Source organism: Musa acuminata, chromosome BXJ3-9, assembly GCF_036884655.1.
Source record: "Musa acuminata AAA Group cultivar baxijiao chromosome BXJ3-9, Cavendish_Baxijiao_AAA, whole genome shotgun sequence".
Classification (NCBI taxonomy): domain Eukaryota; kingdom Viridiplantae; phylum Streptophyta; class Magnoliopsida; order Zingiberales; family Musaceae; genus Musa; species Musa acuminata.
This window is the reverse complement of record NC_088357.1, coordinates 3,349,474-3,370,329: the sequence shown is the minus strand read 5'-3', so window position 1 is coordinate 3,370,329 and position 20,856 is coordinate 3,349,474. Positions and strand designations below refer to the sequence as shown.

Below are 20,856 nucleotides of genomic sequence, written 5' to 3'. Positions count from 1 at the left end.
TCTCTATCATAAGGAGCCGTAAATACAAAAATAAAAATAACTACGAAATATTTACCTAAAGATTCATAAAGATTGTTAGAGTCTCAATTTAAATTAGTTGTGAAATGAATAATATTGGTTATTTTTAAATAATTTATCCAAAATAATTCTTAGCCTTATCACTATAAATGAATATTTTTAATGATGACCGGTAAGATTAGATCAACCTTAGAACTCGAATATCAATATGCTTTTACACTACCTTTGTATCCTCTATAAATGAGTTTTTAGTGATCATCAATTTTAATTATATTTCAACTAACAATCAAATATTGATCTATCCATGTAAGCCTTATACATACATAATGTATATAATACATGGATCGCCCCCTAAATATATATTATCGATCCAAGTTTATTTATTTCTTACCTGTATAACCTTAACGACACATGAGGTAATAAGATATTCTATCATCAAGTTGTGTAAACCCAAAAGGTAGAAGAAAAAGAAAAGAATCATTCATCAGAGGAAAGTTAATTTTCAAGAGTCTCCTCATGAAAGGAGAAAGTTAGCAGGATGGAAAAAGAATCATAAGAGGATCTTTCGACATTCTTTGTTGTGTGAGTGGGCGTTCCCTACTTTGATGACTCATGTTATCTTGATTTGGAGCAGTTGTAGCGTGAAGTAGACATGCAATAAACAACAAAAGAATGATGACTAACATCTTCCAGTAGCATAGGTTAGATCGATAAGATTATGAGCTCCACCTTGGCGATGGCTTTGTGCTTTGATAGCACACTTTGGTTGTCCACACTATCAACCAGTCAACGCAGGAAGAATCCATTTTGCCACAAGGAGATTGGTGAATCCATGTAAATGTGGTGTCTCGCTGGGGCAGTTGGGTTGGCGATGTCAGCGAACAGTGAGAAAGCTACAGTTCGAGAAGAGGACGTTCCTATTCAAAATATACTACAAATTCTGCATCATTAGTTAAATTTATGTACCCAATTCGTGAATGATTTCATGATTTCTTGGAAGGTTACGTATTTTATTCATTTGATCTCATATCTCAAAGAATCTAAAAGAAAAAAAAAATCAATTTTGTTGCCAACAATAATTATTATATTTATACGTAAAAATCTGCTCCTTTTACTCATTGTGCGGCTCCTCTCGTCGTATTACTTTTCGTGCCACTTTGACAGCTTCGCTCCATCTGCCGCCTTTCGCTTGACGTTCACGTATCTGCGGGCCCCACTCCACCGCCCACACTTCACATGCCCTTCCCCGGCGACCACGTCACCTTGTCGGGCTCCTGCCCGTGTCCCCGCCGCTCCTCTGCCTGTCCCCCGACAGGAAACATCTCCGTGACCCAACGTCCGCTAAACACTCCTCAGCGAGACCCCACCGGCCACGGGGACCTACCGCTCTCATCACGAACATTTCCCTCGTCGCCGTCGGTCGCCAAACAGCCCGGCCTACGCCCAGATCTCTTCCGGCAACATAATAATTCGTGGACGAGGGACGGGAGTCGGCTCATGGACCGTCGCGGGGCCCACCGGCACGTCTGGTCACAACCATCCGTCGGATTGCTCCGTTCCGCCTCATCCGACGGCTGGCGTTTCGGTCACCTACCGGGGCCTACGAGATGGTGACGTCACGGCGCACCACGCTTCGAGATCCATGGCGACGAGGCGGGCCAACGGGAGTCCGCCATGTCGCTGCCCCCACGTGAACGGGGCGGTGATCCACGTCCTTCACTGTGCTGGTAAAGGACGACGGGAGCTTGTCCTCGTCGTGGTGGTGGGCCCGACGTGGCTCCCCGTCAGAGCGCCGGCCGCGTGTTCGGCATCGCGGCCGTTGCTCGCAGGGCTCCGTTAGCCGTCGCGACCGTTGATCTAGGTCTTCGGTGGCTGCGCGGCATCGAGCCGTGGGTCCCGCGCTTTTCTCCGGATTCAGGAGGGAAAAGGAGCTCTCGATTCGGTTACCCGCGTGAGTCACCCGAGAGGCAGCGGCTGACCTCACCATCGGGTCCCACACGGATCACGTTGTTCGCCGGTACGCCACCTAACCCGGTTCGTGAACAGGTCATCGTGGCCCACTTCCCCACGACGGCTTAGATTTCTTGTGATTACCGAAATAAATGAGGGGCATTTAAATAATCATATCTACATTGTAGCTTTTTCTTTATTCCGGGCGCGAGGCCCGTCTCCAACCCAATTCATTCCCCCATACCAACCAAACCCACCCGCAAGTCGCCCCGCGACGGACCTCAACTGCCAAGGGCGATGACGTGGGTGCCCGACGACGCGTCATGTGGCTTTGGTCTGAATCAACGAAGCGGACCGGGCCGCCATATCAGCGGCATCGTGACCGCGAGGCAACCTGGCTCTCGGACGTCGCGTAGACTGCTCATGATATCGACGCGTGTCCGGTGGCTGTGGTCCAACGTAGAATAAGATACGGGTTTGTGGCCTCGATGCACGCACCAGGAAACGTGGCGCCACAAAAAGTAGCCCCACTCACCGGCGACTTTGTGGGGTCCGCGGAGGAGGCCGTGGGTGGGTGAGTCCGGGGTTGGGTTTCGAGGGCGTCCCGTCGGGGCTCGTATGTGCTCGCGGGGCCCACCGGCACCGACGGCCAACTCAACGACCACCATTGCCTCCGCGTAAGCCGTGCGATTCCAACGCGGACGCCAAAACCCACGGCCGGGGAATCGGAGCCGTGTCAGGGACCCACCAAACGCCGTGTGCGGGTGGTTTTCCTGATGGCATCGGCTGTGCCCGTCCGTGTAGGACTGCGGATCGCGCTCGACCATATCGTGCATCCCGATTCGACACGTGTATCGTGAGGTGGCAAATGGCTTGGCGCGGGGTTCCTTTCCCCTTTGCCTTCGCGGCCTTCCACCTCTCTGTCTCGTCTCCTCCCTTGCTCGGCTCTCCAGTATTCTCCACAGAGGAAGCTCTTTTGCTCTTCCTTTACGGCCTAATGGAGCTCGAACGGCATTAAGGTTCGGTTGCTTTTTTACTCCTCGAGAGGGCGTTTTCCGCTTTTGAGACCCTTTTACCTGCCGCTGACTTTCATGGAGCTCACCGACCTTTTTTTTTAGCTCCTCTTTTTCTCTTTTCTTTTTGGCTTCCGGAGGCGAAAACGCGGCGACTTGTTGGCTTCAGGGTTTTGGGAAAGCCTCCGGTGGCTGAAAATTCGAGGTACGCGCGATCGATGGCTTATTTCATCCAATTTTTCTATGGAATGCCTTGAACGTCGTCGCTTGCTACGGCGTCGTCGCGTCGTCGCTTGCAATTGGTTGCCTTTTTTATCGTTTTGTGAGCGGAATTTATCATTTCCTATCGTATTTTTATGAGATATTACAGGAAAACGTTGGATTCCACCTTCTGTTTGCCGGAGGGACGTCTGATTTTATATCTTCTCGCGATCTGGTAGAAAGATTATATTTCGATGGAAAATATGAGGATACTCTTTCTTTCTTTCTTTCTTTCTTCGAGAGGGAGGCTAGAAAGCGAGGAAATCAAGAGCGGCGAGAAAAAGATGTGGTTAGATGGGGAAGAAGAGAGCGGACATTACGGGAATCACGGGTTCTTCAGTTGGAGGACAGTATGACGTACGATCCTCGTTCCAGCGACAGAGCAGGGTCAAGAGACTCGCTCCGAGTTGCAGATCGATAGGGTGCTATTTTCCTTTTTCCTCTCTATGTGCCCCCATTAATCAAAAGCTCGTTTTTTCTCTTCTTTCGTTGGGTACATCTGTCTTTTTGGTATCGGAAGTGATCAGCGACCGTCCAAGATTCGGACCCTTCCCACTTTACAGGTCGGTCCATACTTCTTTCCGACGAAAAGACGCTCTTGACCTTCGATTATTTTCTAAACCTAGGCGCCCATGAAACATCTGGTGATAGATCATAGTTTACTTTGGTCCATCATCAAATTAATTGCTTAGAAGTGTTTTTTTTCTTTCCCTTTATCCTCGTTCTTTTTATGGAGAGAAAACGGATTATTAACGCTTGTGTTTGGAAATTGATGTGACAAGAAGTTCGATGAAAACAATTGGAAAAAACTGTTTGTTGAGGAAATTGGTTAGTTTATAAGGTGTTATATTTCTTTTAATTATAAAGTCTGTAATAATTTTTCTGGATGAATCTAATAGCTAGTAGCTGGGGCAGTCCCTGATGCAACTGGTCATCAGAACATCTAAAGCTTCCTGTTTTAATGGGCATGATATTTTGGCTATATATGCTGCATGCCTCATGAGAAATCAACTGCAGCTTTTGATATTTGATAGTGCATATATATGCTGGGGAGTATTGTTGTACTGACTAGAGGTGGGAAGAATCAAGATATGATAAGTTTCTTCGATCAGTGGAAGTTTGTTTAAAGGATAATGGTTTACAACATGAATAAGAATGTTGAAAGTGTTTTTTTCAGTTTTGAAAAAGACAACTTGGTTTTAGCAGCCACGATGGTTCCTCATCCTCGAAAGCCTTTGATACAAATTTTGTTTGCTCTATTCATGTTTATTGATGGCAGTTATTGTTTGGCACTTTCATTGTTGCCTTTGCTGTTGTCATTTTACTCTCAAATTGGGTTATATATGCAAAGTAAATTGTTGGTTTGGGCTGCTTTGAACTCGTATCATACTCATAACAGTTTCCTGGTACCCATGTAAAGTACGGTAGTAGTTCTGTTATTCTCACTGGGTCAAGCTTTTATTTATTTGATATGAACTCTACTTTCTGAAAATTTGAAGGCAACCACAAACTTTATACTTACCAACATGAATATTTCCCTCTTGATTATGAACCATTCTTCTGAATTATAGTTTTTAATGCTCCCACTCATTATACAATGATATCAGGGGTTTCCATTATGACTCTGTTGATATTTGAGAAAGGTGACAATGTCTTTAGGTGTGATTCAAATTCCAACCTTGTGCCATGTATTAGGAGGAAGATGACCATTCCCAAATCGTCATATATATATATATACATATATGTGTGTGTGTGTGTGTGTGTGTGTGCGCGCGCGCCTGTGTGTAAAATTAACTAGCTATTCTTGGTTGAGTTAAATCCTATGAGTACTCATGTTAATTTTTGTATATCTGTTAAATATATGTGGTTGGAAATTTAATTGCCATCATAAGCAGGCACGTCAGGTGCTACAATATTTGCTATTGAACATGTCAGTTGTGTAATTCCCATGTTGAAATTTACAAGTTTCTGGTTTAAAGAGTTATTAATAAGTGAGATGATTAAATAAGACATCAATTTTCTTCAAAGAATGATTCTTCTGACACACTTTGTTTAGGTGTGTGACTGATTATCATGGCAAGTAATGAAGCTGCAACTCCCCCAAAGTCTAACAAAGCATCTTCTCCTGTGCAGGTGGGCACAAATGTCAAAATAATTGAATTTACACTCTTTGTATGTTGTTTGAGCATGGTGGCTATAGTACTTACCAGTTCTGAGAGTCACAGACTGAACATGATTTGATTTTCATATGCATCCTATCCTGCATATCTTCTTGACGTGCAGTTTGCTGCTTTTAAGCATTACTGCAACAAAAATGTCCATTGTATTCAAAATAAAATATTAAGTTGCACACCTGTCTTACTTTAAGTTAATACAAGCATCATTATGGTGATTCCTTAGATATACACTGAAAATCTTCATGAGTTTACACCAGAAAGGATATAGAACATAGGGTGTCGTCTTAGCTTCATTGCAATTTGATGATTCAGTTGCAGCCTACCCTTAAGGAAAATGATTTTTCCATGGCTGTTGCAATAAACATGAAAACAACTATAGTTTCTTTGTTTTTTTTCTTTGTTTTTCTGTGGCTTCTTATTTATTAGTGTTATTTTGTTGAAGTCACGGGAGACACCTGCAAATCCTCCATATGCTGACTGGGCAACCATGCAGGTTAGTACAACTAGATTCCTATGTTTGTTTTCTTTCATGTCCTACCATAAAACTTATAACAATTTTTGATTTGTTTAGGCGTATTATGGTCATGGAATGATACCACCTACATATTTGTCTGGCCATGTACCTCATCCATACATGTGGGGCCCACAGGTATTCAAACTTTTTGTTATTTCTATCATTGTGGCCAATTAGCCAAGGAAAGATCTGGTGCAATGAAATCTATCACATCTTCTACTAGGATAATATCATTATTTCAGTTGCTTGCTATTACACTTGGCATCCCTGTTTCCTCCTTTTTTTTTTTGTCATTTCAAGAAATACATTGTATGGCTTTTCTTTAAGTCCTTCAATTTGATAGTCAGAAGAATATTTTATCCTCCAGATGTACCAACAAGACTTTAGGTGCTCTACCCTATCAATAGTTGGTTTTTGCTAATTTCCTTTTGGAGACCTTGGGATCACCAGTTTTATGGCAACTTACTCGAACCATTTGTAGACGAGGAAATGGTTACTTGAATTCAAAAATTTTGTTACTTCACTAATCATTTAGGCCATTTTTTAATGTAATGAGAATGTTTGATATATATAATCTGGGGGAGAAAAATGGGATGGGGTCATGCATCTTCCCACCTTATATTCTACATAAAGATTCCTTCACATCTTCTGATCTAGAGGGGAACATGCATAAAATGAGACCATATACATTACAACTGAGGCTAATCATGAACAAAGTTTTTGATCATTTGATTGAATTGTTTTACATTGTATGTGGAGTCGTGGACTACCTACTAAGTTTTGTGATTCATTGCCTATCTGTAATGAACAATTTCTGAATACTTTTTTATGGGACAAAGTGCATACAGTTTTAAACTCGAGTTATGAAAATAAAAAAATATTAGAGCTAATCTGGGGTCTTAGTTATGGATTAGTGGCCCAATAGACAGGGTGTAGGGTGGTCAAGTAGAATGTGGAACCATCATCCCAGACACTGTGCTTGGAATGGACTGTAGTGTATATATGGGCCTTGGCAAGGTCCTAAAGTGGACAATGGATTGTGACTTGATTTTTCACTTGATTACAGTGAAAGTTTGCATATGATTGTACGAAATCTTGGAACATGAGCTACTTACAAGTTTCATTCACCAAAATTGTTTGGAAGGAGTATGCACTTTTTACAATTTACACATCTAAGTAACATAAAGAAGATAAAAACAAACAGAGAAACTGAGGGCACCTTTGGAGTTTTGCAGATTACTAGGCATGCCAACCAGCATTGATCTGAGGCAGGCTAAGTAAATCAAGTGTTGAACTTGATTAGGTCATAGGTTGATCCCTTTCAGCTCAAGTGTGAGAGAGATGAGCAATGCATCACAAAGTGAATTCTTGATGAGGAATGGTACTAGGAGGAATGAAATACTGATTAAAGGTGACAATATCTGGCTATAGGATGATCTATGATGTCTACAAGTAATAATGGTCAGGATTCGCGATTCACCTTGCACTATAAAAGCTAACACTCTACACAGGGAACATAGTCCTGGTATTGTTTGGCTGATGCAAATAGCAGTGGTTAGTTGGGGGAACCATTTAGGTCTCTGGAGGAGGATGTCATTTGATATCAGGTGGTGTTACTGTAAGATGGAGACAGATCTAGACATACTTGAAGATGTTCGTGTAAATGTATCAGTATTACAAGATAGTTTTGTAATGCCATTCGAAGCCTTTGCTGCAACATGTTACATGAGGATCTAAGCGAACAAACACCTTAAAAAAATTTGACGTTTATGATTGGCTCATCGACAAGTACGTCGGTATCACATAGAGAAAAGTTAATTTCCACAAATTAAAAATCTAGTAATGAAGGGTCAATTAGTCCAACACATATAACTGCAATAGGCCAGAATCATTTCAGCTCTGGTAAATGTAAACCACATAAATTATGCCATGCAGTCGGTATAACCATATAAGTATAGGAAGTACATTATGGGTATATTGTAACCAAGTGTCAAGGGTTTGATCATGCAAATAACCTCTCTATGTTCAGGAAAAATGCTGACCCTCCATGGATCCTGTTTTGTGTGGAACCTTTGTGTATTGCACCAGACCAAGCTTTGGTAATGTGGAATTGATATATTCTTCATTTGCTGCAGCCTCTGATTCCTCCTTTTGGGTCACCATACACTGCAATCTATCCGCTTGGAGGAGTTTATTCTCATGCCTCAGTACCCCTTGTAAGTCAAAAGATACTGTCGTATGTGTTCAAAGTATATTGACAAACTCGGTTTTAGTGAATGAATTCTACTGATTCATAAAATTTTGCCTTAAATTATTTTTAGTTCAGGATGTATATCATATAAGTCACAAAAGATGCAGGATCTGAGTATGCTGTACTTGAAGTATGTTAAATGAGCTTATTGATTTACTATATGCAGAGTTCTCATACACATTGTCAAGGGATTGCACCATCTCCATCTCCTGCAGCAAGTGAAGCAGTAGTGGTGGGTTACATTGACCCGATGAATCTGATTTAATGTATTCTTTATATCTGAGTTACATCAACGCCAACAAAAACCTCGATTCTTTGCATACTCTCGTTGTTCTGATTCACTTATCAGATACTCTTTGAGGCCACTTTTTGATCTTACTACCACTTCTGTTGCAGATGGCAACTCCATTGAGTGTAGAAATGCCTGCCAAGTCACCAAGGAATAAAGATAGACGTCTGGTGAAAAAGCTAAAAGGGCTTGATGGCCTTGCATTGTCTGGGGGCAATGGCAGCACTGAGAACAGAGATCAGGCTGATGGGAACAGGTTGTTACAGATGCTCATCCAGTTCTAAAATTATTTGCAGATTTTTGTTATTGTTTCTTGAAGTTGTTGATATGCCCTTCGGGATGGCATTTTGATCTTGATGAATGCTTTCTATCATATGCTACTTGTCCAGTGAGTATAATAGCACAGAAGGCTCAAGTTATGGAAGTGATGGAGATAATGCAGAAGGGGTAATATTCTTAGCTCTTCCTATTTCTCTTCTTCAAATAGTTTAGGGATATGTTCTTGGATATTCTTCTGCTAGTTTAAATTGGTGGTTTACCTTTTTAGGGAATTAAAGACCAAAGAAAGCGAAGATCTGAAGATGTACCATCCTCAGGTACGTCCACACTTGGAATGCTAAAAACATGATCCATTAAAATTAAATGAGTTTGCTTCAGACACTAACACTCGTATCTCGTTCTGATTAATCCCTTTTAAATAAAATATTGGAAACAACACATGCTTTTCATGAGTTAGCTATTGATGATTGGTCACCATAAAACTACTTTTGTTTTCTTTGATCAATTGAATGTTTGACTTGAAAGATATTATCCCAATTTCTCTTGAAAATACACATAGATCATGTCTAAAAGGAACTTTCTTGGTTCATTACAGACAATGCCACAAATAGCGAACAGGTTAATCCTGGTCACACTGAGGAAACAGCTACATCCTCAAAACCAGCTGCAGGTGTTACCGGAGCAGCTGCTATCACAGCAAAACCAGTAGGAAACATTCCTTCATCTGTCCCAGCAGCAGGGATGGATATTAGAGTTTCCAATGCCAGCAAAATGAAAGCTATCGGCCTACCTGTCCCTGTGGCAACTGGTGCTGTTTTTCCCAGTCACAACGGTGTAACTCCTGAACTTCGAATGCAGGCATGTTCACCCTGCAAGTCTTACAAGTTATTAGGTTTTATTTTTCTGTATTGATATTAGAATTCCTTTTTTTTTTCTTTTAAATGTGAAGGTCTTTTAACCATGGTACTTTCCTGCTTTTTCATCATGTTTCTCATTTAACATTTAATTAGCTGCTGTAATTTCAATATCTCTTGAAGACAATAATCTTATTGTTTTTAACTTTAGTGGTTTACTCACAGTAATAGCATTTTCATCATGACTCCTTGTGGCATATATTAGTATGTATGAATTGCCAATATAATCTTATGTTGGTTATGGACTTACGAATGGCATGGGATAGTCACCGATTCATTGATAGACATACCAAAGTGGATGTGGTTTTATTACATGGCATTTTGGTTTATTAACTTTTAGATGTGCCTTTTTTTTACAGGATGAAAGAGAACTAAAAAAGGAAAGGAGGAAACAATCCAACAGAGAATCTGCTAGAAGATCAAGGTTAAGGAAACAGGTACTGGCATTATCCAGAGTTGAGGATGCTGCCTTTATCTGTCTTCTTGATTCTGTTTTCTTTTCTTAACCTCATTATAAGTTCCAATATCTGCATTCCAGGCTGAAACTGAGGAACTTTCTGCGAAAGTTGAGACTCTCAGTGCTGAAAATACGAGTCTCAGATCTGAAATTAATTGCCTAATGAAGAATTCGGATAAACTGAGATTGGAAAATTCTGCTCTAATGGTACTGTCTCATCTGCTAAGAATTCTAAATTTGATTGCTCTAGGCTTACTGTTAGCTGTTCTTTATATAATGGGCAGTTACCTACCATCAGGTGTCACAACAAAGATGACTAGCATGATGTAGTTAATCTTTTTAGGTTACTCTATGTAGCCAACAACGAAAAACTAGGTGGTATCCTGTCTATGACCTTGACCAAATCTTTAGTACGACCCTGATTTGGAGCTGAGTTTGACAGTTTCAGGTTCAGGCTTGATAGCAAGTCTGATATCGGGATATATACATATGAAGCCCATCAATGCCTGACCCAACAACTGTGGAGAACACATTTTTTTTAATTATAATATATGTAAAATTAATTTGTGACTGGCATGGCAAGAATAACAATGACGTTGCCTTTCTTTGTTGTACAGGAGGAACTGAATAATGTGCAGTCGGACCATGTTGGCAACACAATGGGTGTTAGAATCCGGCCTGCGGTTGCCGAGAACTTCTTATCAATGATAGAAAACCAAAGCTCGATCAGTAGAATGACCCAGCAAGATGGTGACAGTAGCGATCAGTCGAGTGGGAAGCTTCACCAACTCCTGAACAACAGTCCCCGAAGAGATGCCGTGGCCGCAAGCTGATCTTCATCATACTAATCTCTAATTTTGGAAAAAATTTCAGCACAGAAGTACTGCTAACCTTATACTAGGCTCGATTGGCTTAGGTAGTATGTAAGAGGCTTATCGACTTGGTAGACATGACCGATTGAAGGCCAGGAGTTTTGCTGGCATGGTGCTTTGTGATTGATGACGAAAAAGTATGACGACTTGTACTGTATAATCTTGTGTCTAGGTTGTTCAGGCTGCTCTGCTAACTTTTATGATCCATTCATGGTGTTGGAAAGTTTTAGAAACCCATGTTGTTGGAGATCATAAACAAAGAAACAACTGTACTTGCTTTTCTTGCTTATGAGCATGTCTTTGTCTGGACTACACTCACTTTGTTTCTTAAGTGAGGAACTTGGTATTATTTTCTTTTGTTGTGGTGTAGAGGTGCTCTAACATATCAGTATGTCTTTTTCATGTTGTAATGTCACATTGTACCTGGATCACATTTGAAAGTTTATCTTCAACTTGGGAGGTACTGATCAAAGAGATAATTTACAAACAAAGTTGTTATTTTGTTTCTTCTTTGTTATTTTACAAAGCGATATGATCAAAGATAGTATGACCAGGGTTCATCATATCGACCTGTACTGTTCGAGAAACCAAAAATACTCTATCATGATAGTTGTTTGTTCGTCCATGTGCAAAAATAAAGGACCGATTGGAAAGAATCAAGTCGAACGTTGAAACACATTTTCAATCATATTTAACAATTTGCTCAATCTAGAGACATAGCAACGATATGAATTACACTAGTAATGACGTCGGGGAGTCGATGGTCTCATCTACATAATTTGACGATGTTGCATGGATCGACAAACAATATCCTACACATGTCATTCAAGATTCAGATTATGGAACTCAACATGAACGGTTTGAAACATAGCATAATCTAATAATTTAAATCATTTCTTTGTAGATAATTCAATATTAACGAAAGCTACTTTGAAACATACCACAAAGCTACTCCTCAAAACACGAAAAAATATCATCATTCTTTCTTAATTTATATTATTATCGTTAAAATTATACCAAATTTATATTTATTTTTAACTTAAAAAATCATAATCTAATTTTTTTTATTTTTAAAATATTTTTGAGTTATTTTTATCATTTTTGAACGTACCTCGATACGAACTGAAATTACGAGCCTTGATTATGATTATATGTAATGATCCGAAAAAATAAGATCATTTCATTTCAACAAAAAAAATCATATCCAAGTTCAATAGTTTTACATCATCGGAAGATGAGGCAGTTGCCCACCGTCTCTTCCGCCAACCTAGATGTGATCTCAAGAGGAGATGTGATCTCAAGAGGATGCAGTTGACATACCGCCAGCTGCACAAGTCCTCCGAAACATACAACCTAGGTTGTTGCAGGTTACTCCAAAGCATACAATAAGTCTCCTACTCTTATTCAAGCACTAAATGGACACCACATATTTATGTAAATAATGGCTCAATATTTGCATAATAAGTGTCAATGAATTTGCTAGCTTCAACTCAAAAAATAATAAAACGCTCAACAAATAACTTATGATGGCTTCCATGGCATTCTTCTACTTTTTTTTGGTGGCAAATCACATGACAGAATAATGATGAGCAAGTCTAAAGAGCTATATCACAAAACATTTGTTTTATGCGACAATTAACCCAAAACTCCAAGTCATACAAACCACACATGCTCCCTCTTGTGCCACCATCTTTGCAGGACAAACAGCTTGATCTTAGTGCCTGTCTAAAGGAAAGGAAGAAGTGTCCTCCTAGGTAATGTGGTGTTGCTGCAGGTCAAGTTCCTAATCACACTTGAGTTGGAGTAATTCCAAGGCTTATATTCCAGAAGTAATAGCCTTTAGAAACAGTTTTTAGTAGCCTCTCAAACACCCCTGCGACACTCCAGCTGCTTTGTATTCTCTAATAAAACCTGGTACAGGAGTAGCCAACACGGTAAGTATATAATGAAAGGGAAAAGGACTAACCACCAACAAACATTTTACATAAGCATGGTATAGGGAGAACTTAGCAGCAAGGTCATTTAAGACACAAATTTACTCTAAGAAGCTTGCATAGCATGATAAACTAAAAGTGAAAATGTATGAATATTGAGTTGGTAATCATAAGTAAATTCATGGCAAGACTGGATGCATGAGAGAAATTGCAAAATCTCTTACGCCTCGTATGTACTGAGCAATAGCCTTGCATCCTTCAATTGCAAGTTGCATAACATTTTCAAATATATCCATTGGTAGTTTGGCATCCATCTGAAATTTAACCAGCATGACAATTAGTCAAATGTATAAACTGAAGAAAATATGGGTACAAATTTGCAAAACACTGTGCTCCTGCATAAAAGTCTGAATATGAATATGGATACACAAAAGAGACATTCAACACCAGAATGTCATGACTATTAGTTGTGTCACGATTTCTCACACTCAACACCTAGTCAAACATCCAAATACCAGCAAGAAACTCGATGAATGTACATTCCACATTCTTAACCAAAACTAGTGGCAGGAAGTAGGAACCTGGGGCATGAGTTGTAGCATATCACTAGGGGTGATGGTTTAACAGGGTGTTGCCATGTTTAGAAAGACAAGAATAGAAGAAGGGACTCATCATGCTTTTATTCATTCACAACACTGTGAAATGTAAATTATGAAAAATGTCTCTGCTTAGTAGTATTCTTTATTAAGAAATGTAAATCCTATAACAACCCCAGGATGCTCGAACAAACAATAAAAAGGTTAGCTGTAAAGTCGACCACAAATACAGAAGTGCTAGAAAGCTTAATGGACAAAACATAAACAGATACGTGTTTTCCTAATCATCTGTTACAAATAAAAAAAAATCAAAATTTTCTATACTTCCAAGAATTCAAGGTAGAAAAGTAAAATAACTAAGCTTAACGGAGAAACATGTGAAAGAAGTCCAATATGGGCATGCATATCTTTGTTTTGCAGGCACAAAACTACTGTCACTGACAAATCAGAGTTTCTCATGCCAGTAGACTCTAAATACAGGTGGCAAAGCTGAAAAGAAAAATATAACCTGTATCATCTGGAAAGCCTCCATTATCTTGACTTTAGATAAAAAGATTTCTCAATATAATTATAATAATTTCCAACAAAAACAACAAATGCCAAAATGGTCGCATGATAAATTGAAATGCATTAGAATATCCACTTCACCTAAAAGATAAAGTTGAATGAAAACTTTAATTGCATTATAGTCCCATCTTGAGGTCACATAAAATTTAGATCTACTCAAAAACAACATCAAGATGCACTTTATTATTCTTCTATGAAGGTTTGCAATATAGACTGCAGTTGTCTTTGGCCAATAAAAAGATATCTTTTTGCAAAACCATGTCTTAATGAACAAAATCAGTCAAATAACACACTAGCTTTATTTATAACCTGTTGCAAATTTAAAGAAATCAATTTTATTTTACATACAAGAAACCTGAGCTGAAGAAACCACAATATCATAGAACTAGATGTGCAGCATTTTGCATTCAGAAAAATTAACTTGGACACCTGAAGAAGAGTCACTTTATCCATCTTTGCTAGAATTCCCACAGTAACATCTGGACCTCCAGCACTATCTTCAATATAGTTTAGATCTGTCCACAAGCCAAACAACAATTTCAATTTTTTGACCAAGGACATTATGATTCATTTGGAAAAGTGTAGCAATTTAAAGCTAAGGAGAGTCCTACCAAGCAAAGGTGTGGAAGAAAGATATCCAGCACTACAGGATGTGACAATATCACACATAGGAATACCGGCATCAGCCAGTGCCAAGGTTGCAGCATTGATGCAAGCTGATCTAGTTCCTAAAGAAAAGATAGAATGTAGATAACCTGAGAGATGTAGCTGATAGCCAAATTCCCAAAAGGATGATAGTAAATGATGAAGCTAAATAAATAAATAATTATGTATTTAAAATCCAATAAATTTCAGGAAAAAGGATCCTACCACCATCAGCTTGTAGAACTTGAACAAAAATGTCAATCTGCAAGAAATGATTTAATGAAATGCTAAATAAAGATATTAAAAAGAGATACATAAAATGTATTCCACGAAAATGACCTGCGAACGTGGCATTAAATGTGTTAGTATGCATTCTTCCATTGTTTGACGGATAACCAAAGATATTTCTGTAGACCGCCTGTCATGATTAACAAAGGTGAAATGTTTGGATAACGATGAAGCTAACAACATGCTCAAGTATTCTAACTAGCATTATAGCCACAAAAAATATGTATCAAACAAACGATGAAGCTAACAATATGTTCAAGTTTACTAACTAGCATTGTAGCCACGATAACATGTATCAAACAATATGAAAATTATGAAGAAACTAACACTTACCACTAGGCTAGATTTTATCAACAATTCAGAGAGTTCAAAAAGAGGAAAATGGAGAATGAAGGGACTAAAATTGGGGTTCCTATATAATACTTAAGAAAACTGGAAAATTTTGCATTTTATGTTGGTCAACAAATTGATTTGCAGTTTCTGGTAGTAATACTAAAGTCACACATCTCTCTTGCAACCATGCAGATAACTGTAACTTTCAGATAGGAAAGAGAAGTGCACTATAATTGATCTAAAGGCCAAGGTACCTGTCACCCTTCGGCCTCCTTGCACGATCCCCAGTGCTAAAATTAGCCATGCTATACTCACAGCGCACCTGCAGATATTCAACGGAAAGAATGAGATGCAAGAACCTCAAACCAACACCACACATGAAACAATCAGACAAGGTCATAAACTTAAACTAACCAGTGCCTGGTTATTAACCTGCTGGCTTCTGTTTTGGACCTAAAACAGAGTACAGACCACAGAAAACTTATTGTTCAGAATTTGATATGGAATATTGCAGCTCTTGAAACGTAAAATTCATATATTTCTGTTACAAGAATTGAAAATGTATCCTCGCAGTCTAAAAGCTAAAATGTCACTGGAATAATTAACAACGTGGATAGAAAAGAAAATAACGAAGAACGACCAGTAAGCAAGACGAACAAGTCAAGAAGCAAGACTAATATTCCAAAACAACAAATTTGAAGTCCATGGTATGAAGAGTGAATGAGATAGGTACGAATAAGGAACACAAGTATTCCAACCTCCCTTGGTCCATATACAGCAGCAATGACCTTGGTGTTTCCCATCTCGAAAAGCGCAGAACTGCATCTCGGAAAACAATATTTAAACTCGTCAACGATTCATACGTCATTTCTCGGATAAACTCTCAACGACAAGAGCATGAAAAGAGAAAACTGAAGAGAAAGGGCAGTCGTACCCATCGGCCTTCGCAACAACACCAATCTCCCCACGAATCTGCCTCATCTGCAACAGCAAGAAGCCATCTTGGAGTCGAGATCGAATCGAACGGAAACAATCAATAACAGAAGAAGAAGATCGAAGGTTCGTACGTCATTGGGACGACGCCCGTCTAATCTGAACCCGGTGAGGGAATCAACGTACTCCATCGGCCGCGTCGCCGTGAACTCGCAGGGGCCGGAGCGCGAGACGGAAGACGCTAGGGTTTAGGGTTCTGATTCGACGACAACGCTTGCAAAACGGGTGTGCGATATTTACTCGTTCGTAACGGGAAGACGTTATATCAATCACGTGCAAAACATGTGATCGATACTGGTCCACACGACGCGTGATGCAAACTGGACCATAAAAGTAACACTCGCGTACGAATTCCGCAGCGCCGCTGGCTTTTCTCCTCTTCGCCGTTCCTTCTTCCAACCGCAACGAAGGCGAGAGAGAGAGAGAGAGAGGAAGGGAGAAAGAAAGAGGGAAGAGGAATCGGAGGATCGTGGGACGCGAGTAAGCGACTCTTCGCTCTTGCTTGTATATCTTTCTTTGTTGGTCGATCTTCTCTATTTCCTTGTTTTATTTTCGGTGGGGATTTTGGAACGAGTAGGTCATCGGCAATGGCTACGAGGCGGATCATCAAGGAGCTGAAGGATCTACAGAAGGATCCCCCGACTTCTTGCAGTGCAGGTCCTTCTGGTTTCCCTTCGATTATCCTTTATTTCTTGTGTGGTGTGTATGCGATTTTCCTCTCTTTTTTGTGGCGATATCAGTTTCTTCAGGATTTAGGTCTGAATCCTGTTGCGCTTTCTTGTCGGCGATAACTCATGCTAGCTGGAATTTTCTTATGCGTTCAGACTATCTCAAATTATCTGACCCTCTGCTGCCCCCTTTCTATTTCATGTAGTGCTGCTGATCATGGGGATGAATTGGAGCCTGCTTGATCAGGCTTCTGTATGATTAGTATGCCTGGTGAAGGAAGTTCCCATTACATCTCATCATCCGCTTTGTTAGACTATATCCGTTTCTTACATCTCGAATTGGGTTGGAGGAGATCGTATATCCATGGTGGATAACTGACTGTTCAAGGCATCTGATTTGCTTTCAGCTAAGCACGAGTGACCTTAAGATAAATGAAAACATCATGGCTGTTTTAAACAGATTGATAATTCCAGTTTTTGGTCTATCATTGGTTGCTAAAGTAGATTATTTTCATGGAAAAGATTCACCCATCTCATGCAACAAGGTTGTCATCATTTCCTAGATGGAATGGGAATTGGAATGATGTTAAAATATCGGGTGTAATCTTATAGAGGGCAATTACTTCTACTGTTAAGGCTTGAAAGATTTCTTTTCATTAGTTGATTTTGCAGTAAAAGCAATATGTATTTTTCTTGCTGCAACTTTTGTAAACTTGGTTTTCTTGTGAGTGAACTCGGTAGGCTTCAGAATCATGTGTTTGTTTCAAACCTGAATTAGTTCGTGTATGTAGTTTCAAATGATAATTCTGCTTCATATTACTAGTTTGAACGACCTGTTGTCATACAGGCCCAGTAGGTGAAGACATGTTCCACTGGCAAGCAACAATAATGGGTCCTCCAGACAGTCCATATGCAGGAGGTGTATTTCTTGTCACCATCCACTTCCCTCCAGATTATCCATTTAAGCCGCCCAAGGTATATGTTTTAACATATAATGATTTTTGTTTTCATTTGTCCTCCACTTTATGATTAGTTTTTCATATATACTGTCACTAAAGTCATATTTAGAAAATATCTGATTTTACAATTTGGTAAGGAGACAGAACGAACATATGGGAGCCACGATTATTTGTAATAGTTTTACTATTGTGAGAATGTGGAAGATTGAAAGACAAGCAAAGAATTTTTTATTTTCTTGACATATGTATTTCTTTTGTGGATTCTTATTGGTTTGTTGATGTTCCCATAACAAGTGGTAAATGGCCACATCCATATCCTTGACCGGATCATAGTGTTAGCAGAGTAGGGAAATCCCCAGAAGAACTGATCTGCATGTTGGAACCTGGAGAAAAAGAAGAATTAGAACAGAATCCTTTACTACACTATGTCTATTAGGGTTGAGGGACAAGGATGGAGCCCCTAGGGATGTTTGATTATATAGTTTACCCCTAAATATAGCCAGGTTATGTAGAGACACTTGTGCTCACTTCTTGTGTGAATGTCCTACATACAACCTTCCATTTTTAAGTGTAGAGTTTTCATGTTACTACTACTAGCAAAAGGACAATCATATTGCTTGAACTTTTGCTCTAATGCCTTAATACAATATTATTTTAATATCAACGTCATGCCAGGGGCAGTATTGTATAATTGCCCAGTTTAAAATGAACCATGAATGGGTTAATGCTATATCATACAAGAACTTTTGTATGAACGGGCATATATGCAAATATGATATGCTTAGGAGGATATTGATGCAAATACTAGTTGTAGTGGGGAAAGTACAAAAATATAAACTTGTGAGGGGTATATTATGAGAAAATACTTCCGTAATGTACCAAACAAAACCATAATTAAACTCATCCTTTGTGCATTTGATCATGATAAGTTGTTGCTCCAAGCATTGGAAAGCTAGGTCATGTTCAAACTTCTTTCTAGATTCCTTGTGTTGATCATAACCTGAGCCAAACCTGAAGCTTGAACACCACTGTACAGTACAAGCCATACTAAAGCTGTTGAATTTGTCTTTTCTAGTCTATATATGAGAACCTAAGTTCTGTTTAGGATATAATATGTGGCATACTCTTCAGAGTTTAATAGTCATAGTGGATCTTGTTTTAACAGTTGATATGATTATTGGCTACCGAAATATCAGGCTTCAGGATTGAGACCCAAGTTTCTGGCAATTGTATGTCTAATCTAGAAAGGATATTTGTTAGTATAATCAACAATAAACTTGTCTCATCGTCTGCTTGAATAGTTTGATTGTCTTGTTTCCCACATGCAAAGGTTCAAGAATGTTTTGAAGTGGAGGCACCTCTCTACATGATGTTGGAGCAAAGGTTCAAGAATTTATAAGATGTTAGGAGCTTTGGGGTCAAATTTTAATTGCAAGCTCAAAGTTTGACTCGTGATAGATGTACTACCACCCACTTCTCCGGTCAAGAGTGCACAGCCTTCTCCTATAATTATGGGCAAAACTTATGTCGGAGCTCTAGGACAACATGTCTAGAGAACCATAGTGTGAATGCTGGATCAATGAGAACATCAAATGTTTACCTGCAGGCTTGATCCACTGGGGGCTGAATGAAGGATTTTGAATTTTCAGATGATAAACAGAGTCGTCTATTTATTGTAGCTTCACTTGTCTCCAAGTAAAATGTTTTATAGAGAAGATAAAAGGACACGGTGTACCTTTTGTGGATGATTTTCGCTTCTTTTATTTATGCAGAATATGTGCTTTAGTTGAACATCATGACACTATAATTCCGATTGAACTGTTCGTGAATTAATAAACATTATATGACAGACTCCAACTGATTGAGTTTGCCTTCTGCAGGTTGCTTTCAGGACAAAGGTTTTCCATCCAAATATTAACAGCAACGGAAGCATTTGTCTGGACATCTTAAAGGAGCAGTGGAGCCCTGCATTAACTATTTCCAAGGTTACAGTTCTTTTCCTTCTATTGATCATGCTAACATCTATTAACTCTATTATAATAAGATTTGTAATACCCTGTAAGATCAGGACAAGCCACAATTCATGAATATAACAAAGAAAACCACAGAGGACCATGTGCTTGACACAGACTGAATAAACATAATAATGGTTCGGTTTATTTGTGAATGTCAGAAGTTGGTTAGAACTTTGCTGCCAGCCATTCTTAGTGCTGCCTAATTTCCTGTTAGTTGATTGAGTGATTGCTTCATGGAATATAGATCCTATCCTTTTGAGATTGGTTGTCTTTTATTTTGCATTATGCAGAAAAATCTTGTAAGTCATGTACCAAAATCCTCATGGTTGTACCTACCTATTTTTGCTTGAAGAACGTGATCATAAGAACTGGTTTATTGTGCCTTTACAGGTGCTGCTGTCAATCTGCTCCCTGTTGACTGATCCAAACCCAGATGACCCTTTGGTTCCAGAGATCGCCCATATGTACAAGACAGACAGGACCAAGTATGAGACCACGGCAAGGAGCTGGACCCAGAGGTACGCAATGGGCTAAAATTATTGAGCGAACGAAAGAGTGTGTGGGGCTTTCGGTTATTTGTCATCTATAGTGGCTGTGTTCTGTCTGTCTGTTTTTGCAAAGACTTATTTGTAAGATTGAAGTAATCTGCATCTGCTGGATTTTGGTTAACTAAAAGACTGAGGAAAGCCTCAACAAACTCATCAGAGAACATTGTCTTCATAATTGTTTATATGGTAATTTGTACGTCAATCGTAAAAGACTTGGTCGCTTCTATTTCATGCATCTTTCAATGGCATGTAGGTGAGGATCCAATTGCTGTGATCTTGGTAATTTATTTATATTAATTTTAGAGAAATAAAAAA

At 39.3% G+C, this 20,856-nt stretch overlaps 3 protein-coding genes across 5 annotated transcripts; 2 read left to right on the top strand and 1 right to left on the bottom strand.

Moving 5' to 3' along the window:
- Window positions 1-2,843: 2,843 nt before the first annotated feature.
- On the top strand, window positions 2,844-11,344 carry LOC135581952 (G-box-binding factor 3-like). Of its 3 annotated transcripts, XM_065169033.1 has the most exons (14): window positions 2,845-2,987; window positions 3,087-3,186; window positions 5,299-5,375; window positions 5,862-5,912; window positions 5,991-6,068; window positions 8,069-8,149; window positions 8,351-8,416; window positions 8,581-8,729; window positions 8,863-8,920; window positions 9,021-9,069; window positions 9,348-9,610; window positions 10,026-10,103; window positions 10,205-10,330; window positions 10,741-11,344. In XM_065169033.1, the coding sequence occupies exons 3-14, from the start codon at window positions 5,316-5,318 to the stop codon at window positions 10,954-10,956; spliced, it is 1,275 nt and encodes a 424-aa protein (XP_065025105.1). In that variant the 5' UTR covers window positions 2,845-2,987; window positions 3,087-3,186; window positions 5,299-5,315; the 3' UTR covers window positions 10,957-11,344. The 3 variants fall into 3 exon arrangements, with proteins under 3 accessions (XP_065025107.1, XP_065025105.1, XP_065025106.1); XM_065169035.1 differs by lacking the exon at window positions 3,087-3,186 and having other exon boundaries at window positions 2,844-2,987; XM_065169034.1 differs by lacking the exons at window positions 2,845-2,987; window positions 3,087-3,186 and adding an exon at window positions 3,216-3,805.
- A 1,168-nt stretch (window positions 11,345-12,512) lies between these two features.
- LOC103997005 (exosome complex component RRP41 homolog) lies at window positions 12,513-16,621 on the bottom strand. The gene is made up of 11 exons (XM_009418116.3): window positions 16,426-16,621; window positions 16,293-16,339; window positions 16,117-16,177; window positions 15,773-15,811; window positions 15,613-15,680; window positions 15,077-15,155; window positions 14,963-14,999; window positions 14,704-14,820; window positions 14,522-14,607; window positions 13,154-13,243; window positions 12,513-12,906 (listed from the first exon to the last, which is right to left on the bottom strand). Exons 1-11 carry the CDS (start codon window positions 16,480-16,482, stop codon window positions 12,859-12,861), a joined length of 729 nt encoding a protein of 242 aa, XP_009416391.2. The 5' UTR covers window positions 16,483-16,621; the 3' UTR covers window positions 12,513-12,858.
- A 77-nt stretch (window positions 16,622-16,698) lies between these two features.
- LOC135649401 (ubiquitin-conjugating enzyme E2-17 kDa-like) lies at window positions 16,699-20,772 on the top strand. The gene is made up of 5 exons (XM_065167707.1): window positions 16,699-16,831; window positions 16,929-17,008; window positions 17,867-17,994; window positions 19,859-19,963; window positions 20,384-20,772. Exons 2-5 carry the CDS (start codon window positions 16,939-16,941, stop codon window positions 20,525-20,527), a joined length of 447 nt encoding a protein of 148 aa, XP_065023779.1. The 5' UTR covers window positions 16,699-16,831; window positions 16,929-16,938; the 3' UTR covers window positions 20,528-20,772.
- Window positions 20,773-20,856: the final 84 nt, after the last annotated feature.

Excerpts from the sequence above, each read along its gene's own strand:
- LOC103997005 (XM_009418116.3), bottom strand. The coding sequence starts at position 16,482 with ATGGAGTACGTTGATTCCCTCACCGGGTTCAGATTAGACGGGCGTCGT. Across the intron at positions 16,340-16,425 it reads ACGGGCGTCGTCCCAATGAC|ATGAGGCAGATTCGTGGGGA; the intron begins GTACGAACCTTC and ends TTGCTGTTGCAG. Across the intron at positions 14,608-14,703 it reads TTCTTCCACACCTTTGCTTG|ATCTAAACTATATTGAAGAT; the intron begins GTAGGACTCTCC and ends GCTTGTGGACAG.
- LOC135649401 (XM_065167707.1), top strand. The coding sequence starts at position 16,939 with ATGGCTACGAGGCGGATCATCAAGGAGCTGAAGGATCTACAGAAGGAT. Across the intron at positions 17,009-17,866 it reads CCCGACTTCTTGCAGTGCAG|GCCCAGTAGGTGAAGACATG; the intron begins GTCCTTCTGGTT and ends GTTGTCATACAG. Across the intron at positions 19,964-20,383 it reads CTGCATTAACTATTTCCAAG|GTGCTGCTGTCAATCTGCTC; the intron begins GTTACAGTTCTT and ends GTGCCTTTACAG.
- LOC135581952 (XM_065169035.1), top strand. The coding sequence starts at position 5,316 with ATGGCAAGTAATGAAGCTGCAACTCCCCCAAAGTCTAACAAAGCATCT. Across the intron at positions 9,070-9,347 it reads TGAAGATGTACCATCCTCAG|ACAATGCCACAAATAGCGAA; the intron begins GTACGTCCACAC and ends GGTTCATTACAG. Across the intron at positions 9,611-10,025 it reads CTCCTGAACTTCGAATGCAG|GATGAAAGAGAACTAAAAAA; the intron begins GCATGTTCACCC and ends TTTTTTTTACAG.